We start from the raw sequence: 15,210 nt of genomic DNA, 5'->3' as shown, positions 1-15,210 counted from the left end.
TGTAGCTTTTAATGAGTGCTGTTACTGTGTTAGGTGGACGCCTATGCAGATGGTCGAATTTGTAGGCTTGATGAGTTGCACAGCAAAATCTTCCCATGGTGTAGCACTGCAAGATACATATCTCTCACGGGAAGAGAAACTCCAGAAGGATTTCCTAAGGGATCCCTCCACAGAGAGAGGTTTGCTTTACCCTGATGCTAATCCCATCATAAAGTCCTAAGCAGAGGAGCTGCATCTGAGCTGCTCACATGCTGAGGCCACTGTACGCCGCTGTTTGGTCATGCCAGCAGGTCCATACACAGGAACAGTGCAGTTGCTGAAATGGGACCATGGCTGGAAACCCTGCCCTATGGTTTCATTAAACACCCCCCCCTGCAGTGCTTCTGTCCTGGGTGGGACAGAGAAGTTCAGGGAGCCTCACTGTGCTCTCACTTCAGTTGTTGCAAATGCTAAATAGCTTGAGCCTTGGCTCAAGTTAACCAACTTAACCAAAACTCGATTCTGCATATCCTTTTTCCTAAATTATATCTGTTTCAGCCTGCACAGTCGTAGGCAACAGCAGCCTGTGCTGCTGCCTGTCGCTGGAGCTCAGGAAAGGGGAAATGCCCCGGCGGGTCTGTTTGCAGGTGGTGCCAACTGACTGCGGCACGTGGTCATGTTGTGCTCTAGGGACAGTAGCACGTGTGGTGCCTTATTCTGGGATGTAATGCTCACTTCTTAGTTCACCTCGAGACTTAAAAAATATAAATAAGTAGGTCTTTCTATATATATTTGTCTGTTTTTTAATTCCCAGCCCAGGAAAACTGCTCTGAAATCTGAAAGACAGGCTTTGCGTTTTTGGCTTGACCACTTGTCTGTGGACAGGATGGCTGTGGAGCGGGGTGGGAGCTGGGGTGGAGTGCCGTGTCTCTCCCGGGGTCGCACAGGCTTCGCAGCGTGAGTGGGAGCGGGAAGCAGAAAATACTTTGGTTTTGTCTGTTTTAATTCCTTGTGCTAAGCCTAGGTAAAATGCCAACGGAGACATTTTGCCGTGTAAAAAGGTGGAAAGTGGGAAGATTCATTTGTTGGAATGTAACAGGGCTGTAGCAGTGTACCTGTGCAGTGATGCTGTTTCGGGAGGTGTCCTGGTCCAGGTAATGATGGCAGCATCTTTCTTGCAGGCCCGAACACAAAGATGGAGTGTCAGAAAATTGTCAATTTTGGAAACCAGCTTCTTCGCCGGAAAAATGTGGACTGTACTCGAGAACACAGTCGGCTCTCACGATGCCTCAACACATTTGACTTAGTGGCTCTGGGTGTAGGCAGCACTTTGGGTGCAGGTGTCTACGTATTGGCTGGAGCTGTGGCACGGGAAAACGCAGGACCTGCCATCGTTATCTCCTTCTTGATTGCCGCCTTGGCTTCAGTGCTGGCTGGACTCTGCTACGGAGAATTTGGTGCTCGAGTTCCTAAGACGGGATCAGCTTATCTGTACAGCTACGTGACTGTGGGCGAGCTGTGGGCCTTCATCACAGGGTGGAATTTAATCCTCTCCTATGTTATTGGTAAGTACGGTGGATGTGCTGCGAGACCCTAGCTTTAGTCCAGGATGGCAGCCTAGTTTGTAAGATCAGCCTTGTTTGGGCGCCTGCGTTCTTGTTACAAAATAGACACTGCACTCTTGCACTCACAGAGGATTTCAGGACTCATCTGCAGGGTGCGTTGTTGGTGGCTCCTGTCAGTCGGCGAGGTGAGTGGTGTGCTGTGGGCTGAGGGTTTGTCCTGAAGCCGGATTATTGCTGCTGCGACTTCCTCTGAATCTCCACGTCATCCCTTTGGTATCCCCTGGCTGCTGCACAGTTGCCAGGGAGCAAACGCGTGTCCCCTCTGCTGAGAGAGAAGCCGCTGATGGAAGGATGCTTTCACACAGCATCATCTGTACCCCCTGATGATCAAGGATTAATTCCTGGTCCCTTTGAGACCTGTTTAAAGTATCTGGAGATGAGAGTTTTGTCTTGTGAATGGCTGCAGGATTAAGCTTAGGGTGATCTGCAGGTTCACAATCTCTGAAACATCCAAACCAAATCCCTTCTAAACCCTTGACTCCCAGTAGGAGAGGCCTTGGATCAAGCTCAGAGCATGCAGTGTACAACTCAGCTGATATGCTAAAACTAAGCCACACTTTGCTAATTGAGGATTTGTGTCTTTTCAAGCACATTCTGGGCATGCTGCTTGTCATCATGCCTGTAATTAAGGCTGCAACCAACTTGCCAGTTGAGAGCAAAGACTTACTAGTTAAAATGATAACCAATGTTATGCTAAATTATTAAAGGAAGTTTTTTTTTTTTTTTTAAAATGCATTTTATGGGATGTGTAAGTGTTGCCTTGGAGATTAGTTCCCATGGTGTTGGGGAGGGTAGGATCATATCAAGAGCAATATAGTGACGTAGCAGCTGCTTGTCTGAGATCGTGCTGGCTCTGCTTTGTGTGCTACCTGAAACCTCTTCTTCCTCCTCCTTTTTTTTTTTTTTTTTGTTTTTTTAAATAAGAAATGAGAGGATGAGAAGCCAGAGTCAATTAAACTCATCTCCTTAGGAAATCTGAGTCCTGTGGTTCTTTTATGAATCAGGTTCACTGCAAGGAGGGGATAAAAATAGTCTTTAAAAAAAACTAAGCATATAATTTCCTCCAGACTTCTAAAATGGACTCTGCTTAGGCTACACGTAGAAAAATTGAACAGATTTCTTGGTGATTTATCTTCTGTTCCAGAAAGGTAATGATAAATCATCTCCTCCATGTTCCTCATCTAGTTAGTTATGTGGCCCTTCCCACCATGATACTGGACCACCAAAATGACTGACATAGCTGTGGATGCTGTCCCAAAACCTGATTCTGCAAATGCATGATGAAAAGATTTACATGCTGAGCATTACACTTCCAGGATCTGGGCTGAGGCTGGTATTTCTGAGATTTTTTTTTTTTTGTCCTCTCATAATGGCTTTTGAATCACTGCCTCAGTTTTTATTTCAGAGTTGGCTGCTCAGTGTATTATCACAAGGCAGAAAATTCAGTAAAAAATAGGTAGATATTATCCATGAATTTGTTCGAACACAACTTTGCTACTTTTAATTCAGTCCTGTGACAAAAATGCATGTTTGCAACTGGTTTCCTCATAATTTCAGAGGAAGGATGGCTAAGCAGGAAAAACAGCTGGGGGAGGATGTGAGCTATAGCAGGTCTCTTTATCTTACCCAGCCTTTCTCCTGATGTGAATTGTCCCCCTTGTGAGCAAGGACAACTCCCAGCAGCTTCAGGGGGTGTGGAGGAGAAAGATATGTTGGTAGGCAGATCCTGCAGTTCAGAGCCGGGGGCTGAGAGGGGCAGAAAGCCAATTTTTTTCTCAGTCATGCTGCAGAAAATGCCAAGCAGTGCCACCGAAACCAAGTGGGGCTCAGCCAACTTGGTGTTTTCACTCTGAGGTTCTCAGACATCTGTTCAGAAGTATTGTGGGGGTGGAAAAAGAAATCCTGGGGTCCCAGGATGGGTGGCCAATAGCTTGTAATTATTTGAAGTGACTTGGCTTGGGGGAAGCCTGGTATGGGGTCTTGGAGGTGGGTGACGCGCAAAAATGGGCGTGCAACTGATTGGTTGTGGTCTAGACAGAAGGAAGAAGATGTCCAGGACCAGGATCTGGTGTGAACTATCTTCTGGGATGATGTGGGTTTGGGGAACCACGCCAGGTTGTGGGAAACATTTCAGGAACTGGAAGATGGTGGGAGCTGCTAATACGATGAGTAACAGCATCCCTGGCGAGTAGCTGCTGCTGGGGTTTCCTGGGGCACGTGGTGAGCTCCTAGCCCGTGCCTGTTCCTGCAGTGAGCCCTGCACCTGAGCTCAGCTGCTCTCCTGGGAGCCGTGTGCTGCAGGCAGGAGCCAGCTCAACCTGGCGAGGTTATGCTGACCCAGAACGAGTAAATCCTCCTGGATACAAGCAGAATGTCTTTGCACAGTGCTCTCTAGCAACAATCAGATATTATCCAGGTGTCTGCAATGTTGGAAGAATGTCAGATTCTCCCCGCTCCCTCAAGGCTGTTGGTTACAGAGAGTTTAGGATAAATGCCTGATAGTTACATGGAACTGGCATCCAAGCAACTGGCATCTAATATAACACATGCAGGAGCTGGTTGTTCCTGTCTTAGAACATGAAATATTAGAGCCATAACAAAAAAAGTAGCACTAAAGAAATAGTCTCTTCCCTCAAATTGTGCCAGAGTTAAGATGAAAAATTGTAATGTGGTATACAATAACTTTTGGAGTTTTTCAAGATTAATTTGATGGCACTGATATCCCACCTCTTTAAAAGAATTCACACTGTGCACTTTGCTGTCTCAGTGAACAGAAGAGTCTCCAAACAGGTCTGTTCTGCAGCTTATTTTTATAGTGTTGCAAAGCTGGATCGGGGCATTGAGTGTTCCCAGCTTTGCTGCAGGTGCTGCCCACCGCTGCTGCAGAGGGATTCGCTGTAGGTGAGCACGGGCGTTGTTTGACACGATTGCAGGTGCCGGAGTTGGGACCTGAACACCCGCCCCCAGGTAAGTGTGTCAGGACAAACTGTGCTAGGTAGAAGGGGGCCCTGACGGCGTCCTCTGAGGAATTGCTCTGCAAACCGAAACCAAACCAACCTCTTCTTTTAACTAGCTAATTATGTACAGTAGTAATTATATCATGCAATTAGATGTTGTTATATATAGTGTACTGTGTAAGACCCAAGCCTACTTATTTTACACAATGCTGTCACTGTCTGGTGGTAGCTCTTCGTTGTTACTATTTCAGTTCTCTGAAATGACTCTTCTGGCCCAGACAATGTCCTGGACTTGGTCTTCCTGAGACCCTAGGTTCAGTCCTCACCCTGGCAAGCTGTGTGTGGTTTGGTGCTCTCGGGAACCACAGCAAACAGCAGCCGTGGAGGGGGAAGTCTAAGCATGTGCTGCAGGTAAGAGTTGTGCCGCTTGCTAGGATCATCACCAGCATCCTGCAATAGGCTGACTTACGCTCAGATAACCTATAAATTATATCTGAGTCTTTATCCCACTCGGATGCTCTAGCACCAGAGGTTGGAGTGGACCTGCATGTTGCTGAAGAGCTTACAGAGCTGGGCAAATGTCGTGGTCCAGGCTCTGGTGCTCCAGCATCGCACTGCCGGAGGCCGGCTGTCTTCTGTAAGGTCCCTCTGCCTGGGCTGCAGTCACCTGGCCAGGGCTGCCATGGGTTTCTGCTGGTATGAGAAGAGGCTCAGACCTCTCTCGTAGCAGAAATTACCAGGTTAGGGGGAAGTTCAGGCTGCTGGGGGCGTAAGGAAAAAGTCAGTCTAGGCTGTATCTTAAGGCAAAGTCAAGATTTACTATGAAGCCAAACGACGATAAAGCTTTTTTTTATCTTGTCAGCTGAGTAGGAGTCCGAGACCCACCACCTGTGTGTGTTACTATCAAAGCAGATGCCAGGCATGAATACAGGCCGTGGGCTGGGTGTGCAGGGAAAAGGCCGCTCCCAGCACCTGGGAAGCACATGCAAGGTTGCTTTGAGGCCCTCCATGGTGAAAAGCCGTGCAAGGTGCCCCCTGTTTGGAACGTGTGCCAGCCACGAAGGGTGATCTGCATCCTTTCTGTCCTCTGGCAGGAACCTCGAGCGTGGCCAGAGCTTGGAGTGCAACGTTTGATGAAATCATAGGCCAGCATATTGAAAAATTCTGTGAAAAATACATGACAATGGATGCTCCCGGAGTGCTAGCAAAATACCCCGACATCTTCGCCGTGGTGATAATCATCATCCTAACAGGTAAAACCTTGGAGGGGTTTGTGAGTCGTGGACCTCCTCCTTCTGTAATTTCATTATTTGCTTTTGGAATAGGCACAAAGTCCTGATTTATTTTGGACAACATATCAAAGACTCTTTCTTTGCTACAAGTGTTGGATTGACCTATATAGCTGCCGTGGACTTAGCACAGGGCATAGCCTGCTTACAAGGTTTTTAATTAGAGGGCAGCATTCTTGATATTTTTTGAGCCACTTTTAAAACCTTCAATCAAATTTTATATAAGGAAGAAAAGAAAAGATGACTTGTTATCCTCAATCAGGTATGGAAGTTTAATCCTTCCCTCCACAAATCCTGTTACACAAGAATTTCATTCTGTTGTGCTATCAACCTTATTCCCCCTTTGATAATCTGCCAGTTTTCAGTGCCTTGAGCCAGGAACATGAGGAAAAAAATACGGGACTCAGTAAGAACCTCATGTACTACTGTTCTGGGTTTTTCTTTAAATATATATGGGCTTCAGTTTACAGCAGTGAATTTAAGACTCCAGAGAAATAAATGTGTGATAAACAGTCAGGTCCTCTTTTTTCTAAAAATGTGCCAAGGCTTTGATCAGAATTTGGAAAAGTTTTGAAAATTTGTAAAATTAAAATCCTTCTGAACTTTTACCTCTACTCCAACTGGATCTTGCAAAGCATTGGCAAATTTAGGCAAATTTTAAAAACTACGCTTCTTATGTACCCCTCTGTGGTTTTCAGAACACAGAAGCTGCTGTGTCACCCCAACAAGGTTATCCCGATATTTCCTGCTCTGATCAGGATGGCTGTCTCACAGTGTGAGCTGTGCTCCTGGGAACAGGCTTCATAAGCAAGGGAATCTTTGGCATCTAGGTTTGCATTTGGATCTAGGACTATATCGAGGACTGCTGAAGTCAATAGCAGCCCTCTGTTTTCAGGGCTACATCTGAATGGGAGAGAAGATTTTCCTCTTTGTTCATTTGTATATAATAGGAATTGCTCTAGTTTCAAATTAGAATCTGGTCTTTCACCTCAGATACAATTTACAAAATTTAGGACTTCTCATTTTAGCACTACAGAGGTGTAAAATTATACAGATTACCGATGGCTTTATTCCTGCATGGAGCAAATTCCCTGGATTTTAATAAAAAATGCAAACCATTCTTTTCTACAAAAACCTGCTGAATCAGCAGCTTTAGTCCCAAATATAAACACTACAAGTTTATTTTTGCTTACACCATCTTGAGCTTCAGATTTCTACAAGGTACCTTACAAGTTTTCCTGGGCAGGTATGCAGTTTTATCAAGCACTTCCCTGATGTGGCTGTATCAGCTTATTTCCTATTTTAAAAGAAGGAAAGGTGAGTTGCACAGGGTGCTCCCCTCTCCTGGAAGTGCCTTGGAGTAGCAGTAAGGACACCCTGTTGTGCTTCTCTTCTCCCTCAGGCCCATGTGAAGTTTTTTACCTTCTCCCTCAGCTGCCACCTTAGATTTGGGTTAAAGGTTTGGCTTCTTGAAAGTCAGGCACCTGAAGAGCAAACACAAGTTACCAGAGCTTGTCATTCTGAGAAGCTGAGCTATGCCCCAGCAAGATGCTGGTTGCCAAAGCCTGTAAATGTGTTCTTCTTCAGATGGATGCTCTTAAAGACCACAGGCTGAAATCCTGCTCTTGCTTAACTCACTGGCAAAGCTCCCACTGATTTAAATGGGAGCAGGATTCCCAAGATGCCACCTTCTTCTCTGTCTTCAGCACTAGAAGTAGCTGTCCTCCTGGATTTGGTCTGTGCTCGTATTTTCCCCTGCTTCTAAGGAGAGTTGAATGTTCTTCATAACTTCTGCATGTGGCCAAGACCTCTAAGACAATGTTCCTTCATGAAAAACCACCTGGGGTGCTCTCTCTAGGTCTCTGGGTGGAGTTTGAGGCTGGGTCTAGGTGGCACAGCATAGCACCGTGAGGTGACCAGACCTGCGGTTGAAAGCAGTGGGAGCAGCTTAGCTGTGTTAGCAAAGCAGTTTAGCAGGGGCACGTGCCAAATGGGCATGCTGGGTGGGAAGGAGCATCACCTCCCGCAGTAGTAATGTCTGGGCTGGAGTCCTCGTCCTCTTTCTGGGTGAGTTAGTCCTGACCTACCTGATCTACTTGTCTTTGTGGAGAAATGAGGTGTGATAAGTTGGGCAGAGCACAGCATGAACAGAGCTGGGCTACCTCTGCAAGCCCCCAGTGCCTGCTGCTGGTGATGAAATACCTGACTGCCTATCTGCCATTTTTTCCCCAGGGCTTTTAATTTTTGGCGTGAAGGAATCTGCCCTGGTGAACAAAGTGTTCACTTGCATCAACATCCTCGTCCTCGGCTTCGTCATGGTCTCCGGCTTTGTGAAAGGGTCTGTTAAAAACTGGCAGCTGACCGAACAGGACATTTACAACATCAGCCACAGCATTTATGGAGTCAAGTAGGTTGGATCTTCTCAGCTCTGAAATTGATGCATTTTCAATGGCGAGTTTATAGGGGGGGGTGTGGAGTGATTTAGAAAACCAGCAAATGGGATGGCTCCCTCCTTTGCCAAACGCCTTGGAGGCAAAGCTGGTTTCGGTGGGCATTTGCTGAAAGCAGGCTGTGCTGATGGGCTGAAACTGGTAGCAGGTAAGCTGTGTCAACATGCTTATGCAGGGCCACTGCAGAACTGACCATTCCCAGCCTCATGACCAATACAGCATCCGAATTTGAGAGGAAAGAGCTTTTAGACAACCTCCTGCTCAGGGCTACACCAGGCTGGCTCTGGTGCCTGTATCAAGCTGTGACCAAGTATAGCTCTGTAGTTTCTTTGGACACTTGGGCAGTATCCTTGAGGCACTATTGTACCTTTTGGAGACCTTGTCGCAAATGCCGCAATAAAATGAAGGCGAGTTGCAGATTATTTTAATGCATTGCAGCAAGCATATCATGAATCCATTTTTAATGACATTTTGCTACTTGGCCAAAGTTCTGTCTTCCTGTACAAGATCAAAATTAAGGAGCTTAAAAGGGTTACCAGTGATACAAGGCTGTTCATTTTTGCTTGAGACTGTACAACACACAATGAGAGCCTTTAAATAACTCCACGTACATAACTCAGTCCTCGCTTGCTATCTAAACCCTTTATGCTGGTCTGCAAGGAAGCATAGTTTGGCAAAAACTGGAGAGATTCATAAATGTTGCATGGTTCAAGTTTGGCTTGTTATACAAGCTGCTTATTGAGCCTCTCTGCAAAATTCAGCCTGCTGCGAAAAAATTACTTCTATAGGAAAGGTTCCCCCTCCTTCCCTACTGCTATTCCCATGCAAGGAGCAATTAGTGCAATAGCTTCAAAGTGTAACTGTAGCTCTTTGACCCATAGCACTTACTATTTTTGTAAAATCTGTCTGGGGTTTACTTTACTTTATCAGTATTTCCAGAGTAATCCACATTTGGGTTGTGCTATTTCTGCAAATAACAGGCCAGTTTTCATCTAAGTCTCAACAGAGCTGCTACAAGAGAGTTCAGATGCTTACACCTGATAAGACTTGCAGAGTTGGGATTTACTTTAATTTAATTGCCTTAATTCACCTTTACAAAGGCTGAAAAAGTGACCTAAGTCACTTGAACTGAAGGGTATGTTGTACATGACTCAACAGAGGAACATGGATCTGAGGTCCTGATCCAGAGTGCACTGGGATCAGGAGATGTCTGTCTGTTGATTTGAATGAACTTTGGATGAGGCTGAGGAAAGCATTTGGTGTGTCAGGGGTGCAGGCTTCTCTCCTCCCTCAGGGTCGCAAGCACGGTTTGGGTATGAACTTGGCACGGGGAATTTTGAAGTTGAGAATGGAGGATTGGGTGGATTTTAGACAGTCATGGCACCCTGTATTGCTCTCTGACGTCTACTCACCTACACTTTATCTGAGTCCATCTTGGGTGAGAAGTGGATAATTTTCATTTTTCTCAGTCTTCAGTTTTCAGAATTATATATTGTGCTTTTTCAAAAGCTTATGTTTGAATGAATATGTGTATCTACACACATGCAGTAATAGAAATTTAGGAGAGGAATTTTAATATTCATGCTATTTTCTCCCTGTCTTTGCCAAGACATTTTTATCCGCCCCAGAAAACAGGTGGTGGGAACAAACCATGAACCATTTTTATTCCGTGCATTCCCCAGGCTGTTGCAGGCCGGTCCAAAGCTCAGCAGTGGGTAGGGCTTAGCATTTTTGCCTGGTATTTGTGTGCTGGCATGTGAAAGGGAGAGCACGTTCCTTCAAACTCCAGCTGTGGGTTTTGTTATGAGCTATATGAATAGTTTTGTTACTCCCACCTAGGCAGGATGACTTCTAACCCAGTGCCATGCCTTTTAGTCTAACAGAGGAAGAAAAGCTCTACGGTGTTGGAGGGTTTATGCCCTATGGATGGAAAGGAGTTCTCTCAGGGGCAGCCACGTGTTTTTATGCTTTCGTGGGATTTGACTGTATTGCTACTACAGGTAAGAGGGAAGATGTCTTCATTCTGGTTATGAACCTGGTTGCTGGTAGATTGGCTTTCAGTAATGTTGCACAGCACAGATAATGAGTAATTCAGGGCACTGCATTCATCATCCCTCTGAACCTCAGCCCAAAACATACTTTTGGCTCAGCTGCTCCTAATGCTCAAAGTGCTGAGTATGTCCAAGTCCCTGGGTGCCCGAGTGTTGAATTCTAGCTGCTGTGGCAGGCAGCTAGACCGTATAACCCACAAAATGAGCTTTCTCCCCTCTTTGCCTGCAGGGCCCACTCCCATGGTTGGTCACTGAGGACACTAACCAGGTCAGACTCCACAGAAAACACAGCCAGCTTTACCAGTTAGGCAAACAGGGAAGGCCCAGGTTCAGATGCTTTGTACGGCTGGTGAAGTTTGAACCTCTAACTCCAGATGATGCTTTAATCAACAGGTTAGTCTGGAGTAGGGTTCTTAAGTGCCTTCAGCTGAAGATGCTCCACTGGCTTGGAGTATTTAAAGAGCCAGAGAAACAGGGAGCCTCTGGGGTGTCATCTGCAGCCTAAAACTGTGGCTCAAAGTATAGGGGGAGTTTTTACCTCCAAAGGTTCAGAGATCTTATTCTGAGAGAGAAACCATCAGCACTGTCATGTTTCTCCTGTCTAAGAAGAATCTCAGTTCCCTGGAGAAAGGAAGGGTTATCCTTAATTTCACATTTGGCAAGAACTGAGTTGCTTCAAAGCTGGAGCAGAGGGAGGAGGAGATCATCACAAAAACAGATAAAGGAGTACTGTGTCTTGTTGCAAGGATTTTGAGAAGTGCGGGCTCCATTACTCCAGCCAGCCCTAGGGCTTCTCCTTGGAGGAGAAACACATTCATCTACCTTTGACTTACAGGTGTATGGGTCTCTGCTTATCGGTTCATCCTCCTGAAATGCCAAACCTCAGGAGCTCTTGCTTTCAGAGAAGAGCAGCTCTGGAGGACAGGGAAGGCTCAAAGCTGTTTCTTAATTAATCAGTGCCTGAATTTTGATGATTTTTTTTGTTTTACACATTCGGCTCAACTTGGTTGTCAAAAAAATTCTGTAAAAACTAGAGGGAGTCCCTTTTTCAAGAGGGATTTTCGAAGATCCATGTGATTTCCAGGTGCTGTGCAAAGTCTGCATTTCCCTGTAATTGGGCACCTATGGTGCTGTGTTCACTGTGTAGTAGTTTTGGTGGAGATGCTAACTGAAATGCTCACCCAAGGATCTGCCCGACAACTGCACAATAATTTCTTGTCCCATCACTTGTGATCATTGAACTGTTCTTGGGGCTGCACCACCAGTGGGATAGCAGGAGTAATTGGAGGTAAAAATAACTCTTTTTGGGGAGAGGACTGCTTTTAATCCGGATCGTTTCTGTGCCTGAGTTTACAAGGCCTCCACAAATGTTTATGTCAGAAGGAGTGACAGGAGCAGCAGATGTGGGAGCAACAGGCTGGGGCAGGCTATGGCAGCATGCAGCTCCACATACAGTCAAACAGCACCTCGCTGCCCACGGAGCCCTTGAAAGCCCCAGCCAGCATGCCCGCGGTTGGCATGAAGTCTTGCTCGTCGTTTAGCTGATATTTCAATTTCTTTCTTCTAGGCGAGGAGGTAAAAAACCCTCAGAAGGCCATTCCTATTGGCATCGTGGCATCTCTGCTCATCTGCTTCGTGGCTTATTTTGGCGTGTCAGCTGCCCTGACGCTCATGATGCCTTACTACCAGCTGGATACCAATAGCCCTTTACCCAATGCCTTTAAATATGTGCGCTGGGGTGGAGCCAATTACGCAGTAGCTGTCGGTTCCTTGTGTGCGCTTTCTACAAGGTAAGACACTGCTCTTCCTTTGTGCATCTCTCAATGCAAACATGTATCTCCAGCTCCTTTAAAAAATGGTGCATGTCAGGGGTTTGCCTTCACTGTGTTCCCCTAGGTCAAGGGAGCTGAGACCAGGGATGAAATTCAGAGCTATTGACTTCAAAAGGGCCAGGATTTCACCCTGTGATAGATTTCAGGGAGGTACATGACCAATATCACTTCAGAAACTCCCATCTTAGCAGCAGACCCAGCAGGTGCATCTCTGGAATATAAATGGATTCAGTGACCAAGTCATGGAGGCAACTCTGAAGTGCAAGCATGGTTTGCCCACAAGACATCCTGGCCTCCTGGGTGGAGAGCAGACTTGTGTCAGGTAGTGCAGGGTGCATATTCTGGACCTTACCATATCCAGGGCCATCTGTCTGCAGGTTGCCTGCAGGACAGCCATCTGGGTGGGAGGCAGGGCAGGCTGGAGGCAAACTGTCATGTTCTTCTGCACTCTGGAGACCTATTGTTTCAGATTAACTTAGACATATTCAGTTAGGTGAGCAACTCATAGAGGCTCATAGAAGTTACAGCTGTTTTGCTACCTGAAAGTCAGGCTGTTTTCATGCCCCGTGGCTAAGTTTAGGTATACAAAATCTGAGAGCTGCACCTCAGTTCCCAGCTATCAGCAACATGAGTGTGCAGAGGGAGCCCTTGAAGGAGAAGCTGAACTGGACGAAAGCCACCTGTTCTGTGTTTGTACTGCCATAAACTTGCTTTCATTTATGTGCCTGTGCTCAGCAGGAGGTGATATAAGTAGATTATTTCCCCCTTCTGTGTCTTTAGTCTTCTTGGCTCCATGTTTCCAATGCCTCGAATAATTTATGCTATGGCAGAAGATGGACTTCTCTTTAAATTTTTGGCTAAAGTCAACGAGAAGAGAAAAACTCCAGTAATTGCAACAGTGACATCAGGGGCCGTTGCAGGTAAGATCCAAAGACATACACAAATGCGCAGAAAGGAGACATAAGCTCATCCTAGGGGCAGATAAGTCCGCTTGACCCTAGCCCACTTATTAATCGGATGTATTGCACAGCACGACTTCCCAGAGCATGCCCTGGGTTTCCAGGGCATGCCCTGGAGGGGCTGGGTGAGCATGAATAGCTCGCTGTGTGCCTGTCCCTCTTTCTCAGAGCTCATTGCTGACATCCTGTCTCATGCCAAGAATTGTCTTCATCTGCTCCATAGGTGCTCTGCTGGCCTTAAAAATAATTAACCCCCTGCAAGGTGGCAGCCAGCGGTGCCTCAGCATCCTGTGGCTGTTGGCCTGGCTTGGCTGAAGACATTGCACCGCCTGTGGGTAGCAGCTCGGCAGAAGACACCAGAGCAGCCGGAGGCAGGCAGATGGCCCCTGCAGCACAGGCATTTGTTAATCAGTTAGTCACAGCTGGCAGCCATCCGTCCTCCCCTTCCCTCTCCCAGCCCCCAGGAATATGGGAATTAAACCTCCCAGACGGCAAGGATGAGCGGCTTACCCTCTTCTTGTAGCCGCCCCCTTCCTCACGATGCCTAGCAAAGAGGAGAGCCTTGCTGCTTCCTCTTTACCTTCTGCTGCAAATGTGGGATGAGCCATCAGTGTGAGAACATGCCATGTTTGGTGGGGAGTTGGTGCTGAACTGCCACTGTGGGCTCTGAGCTCCTGTGAAATGGCTCAGCTCCTGCCGCTGGGACACATGGAGCCTCCTCACAGCTGCTTCTTTGGCACCTTCCTCTGGCACCTGGCGGCCTCGGGTCCAGACTGGGTGAAAAAGAGCCAGATAAAGTAAAAAAAAAGTGCTTTGCAGTCCCTTCAGGTCTCCTCAGAGTGGTCTGTAACACCTAGGACCAAAGTGCATATGAAGCTGCAGGGACAGCTGAGCTTAAAGGTTGGGTTGGTTGTTGGGCTCCAGGCAGCGCGGTGAGAACAGGCTCGGCCAGGCTCAGCTCTGAGGTCCCTGCACTCTCAAACGACCGGTGGTGTCATCTGAATGTCTGACTGTGCATCTGTCCTCCACTTACTTGCTTCTCCTTCTGAAGGCCTTTATACAAAGGTCTGTACAACCAGGGGTTCCCTGGTGAGGGCATGTAAGCAGGGTAATCCCTAAGGGGTGGCAGTCTATACCTTTTTCTGGAAACCCCCATGACGAGGCATGCTAACTCAAGATGCACTCCTTGGTGCTTGGTCCCATTGTGCACACAAGCCTGGTTTTGCCCCAGCTGAGCTGAGACACCGGAGCGAGATGCTCCCCATCCTCTGTTCCCTCTAGCTACTTCCAGGAGATAATTGTGGCCTTAGGGGTGCTGCGGCTGCGCTGGGGGACTCCGGCAACGAGGCTGTGGCTTAAATACCTGCTCATTGCTGGTAGCTGGGTGAATATACCCATATGAGAGAGGCTGGCATTTACTGTAGTAAATGGTTCCTCTGGTTCCAGCTAGTGAGGCTGTGCTGGGACAGCCTGCAAGGCTCGGGCTATTCATGTGCCAAGTCCTGCCTCTCCCTATCTCAGGACAGCTCAAGCTCCACAGCTGAGTCCTGAGCAACAGTCACACATGTGCTGCATCATCGTTAACGCTCCTGAGATGTGCAGGTTATGCTGTGTTACTGATTTTTCTTCCCTCTCTCACCACCTTCTCCTCCTACAGCTGTTATGGCCTTTCTCTTCGACTTGAAAGATCTTGTGGATCTCATGTCCATCGGGACACTCCTGGCTTACTCCTTGGTAGCAGCTTGCGTGTTGGTGCTGAGGTATGGATGTAGAAACAGCCTTTCTTGTACCACACAGACAGAAATCCACACAGCGATCAGATGCCCTGACAGTTCCCATAGACCCAGTAAACCCATGAACATCTCCAGCTATAAGCATGTGAAGAACTTGTTTCTTTAAGCTCATGGGGGATTGTGCTAGTTGGATCTGCAAGGGGGTCCTCTGAACTTGGTTAACCCTTGGTCCATGCCACTCCTGCTGCGGTCAACCCTGAATGCCCTGGGAGATATGCCAGTGCTTAGGGATGAGGGATGTGTGGTCCTGGATGCTTGCATCGTCATCACTCCTG

The 15,210-nt window shown here is 47.1% G+C and overlaps 1 protein-coding gene across 1 annotated transcript in view; it reads left to right on the top strand.

Annotated features, from left to right (window-relative positions):
* The window catches only part of SLC7A1 (solute carrier family 7 member 1), a 44,861-nt gene that overhangs the window by 21,611 nt on the left and 8,040 nt on the right, over window positions 1–15,210 (top strand). The window contains exons 2-8 of the mRNA XM_082336978.1: window positions 1,161–1,544; window positions 5,656–5,814; window positions 8,083–8,257; window positions 10,176–10,300; window positions 11,919–12,141; window positions 12,964–13,103; window positions 14,800–14,902. Of these exons, the coding sequence (XP_082193104.1) occupies window positions 1,175–1,544; window positions 5,656–5,814; window positions 8,083–8,257; window positions 10,176–10,300; window positions 11,919–12,141; window positions 12,964–13,103; window positions 14,800–14,902 (1,295 nt within the window). The 5' untranslated portion in view covers window positions 1,161–1,174. The remainder of the gene's footprint in view (window positions 1–1,160; window positions 1,545–5,655; window positions 5,815–8,082; window positions 8,258–10,175; window positions 10,301–11,918; window positions 12,142–12,963; window positions 13,104–14,799; window positions 14,903–15,210) is intronic.

This window comes from Platalea leucorodia (genome assembly GCF_965183815.1).
Source record: "Platalea leucorodia genome assembly, chromosome: 2".
NCBI classification, from domain to species: domain Eukaryota; kingdom Metazoa; phylum Chordata; class Aves; order Pelecaniformes; family Threskiornithidae; genus Platalea; species Platalea leucorodia.
This window is presented reverse-complemented; position numbering and strand designations above follow the sequence as displayed.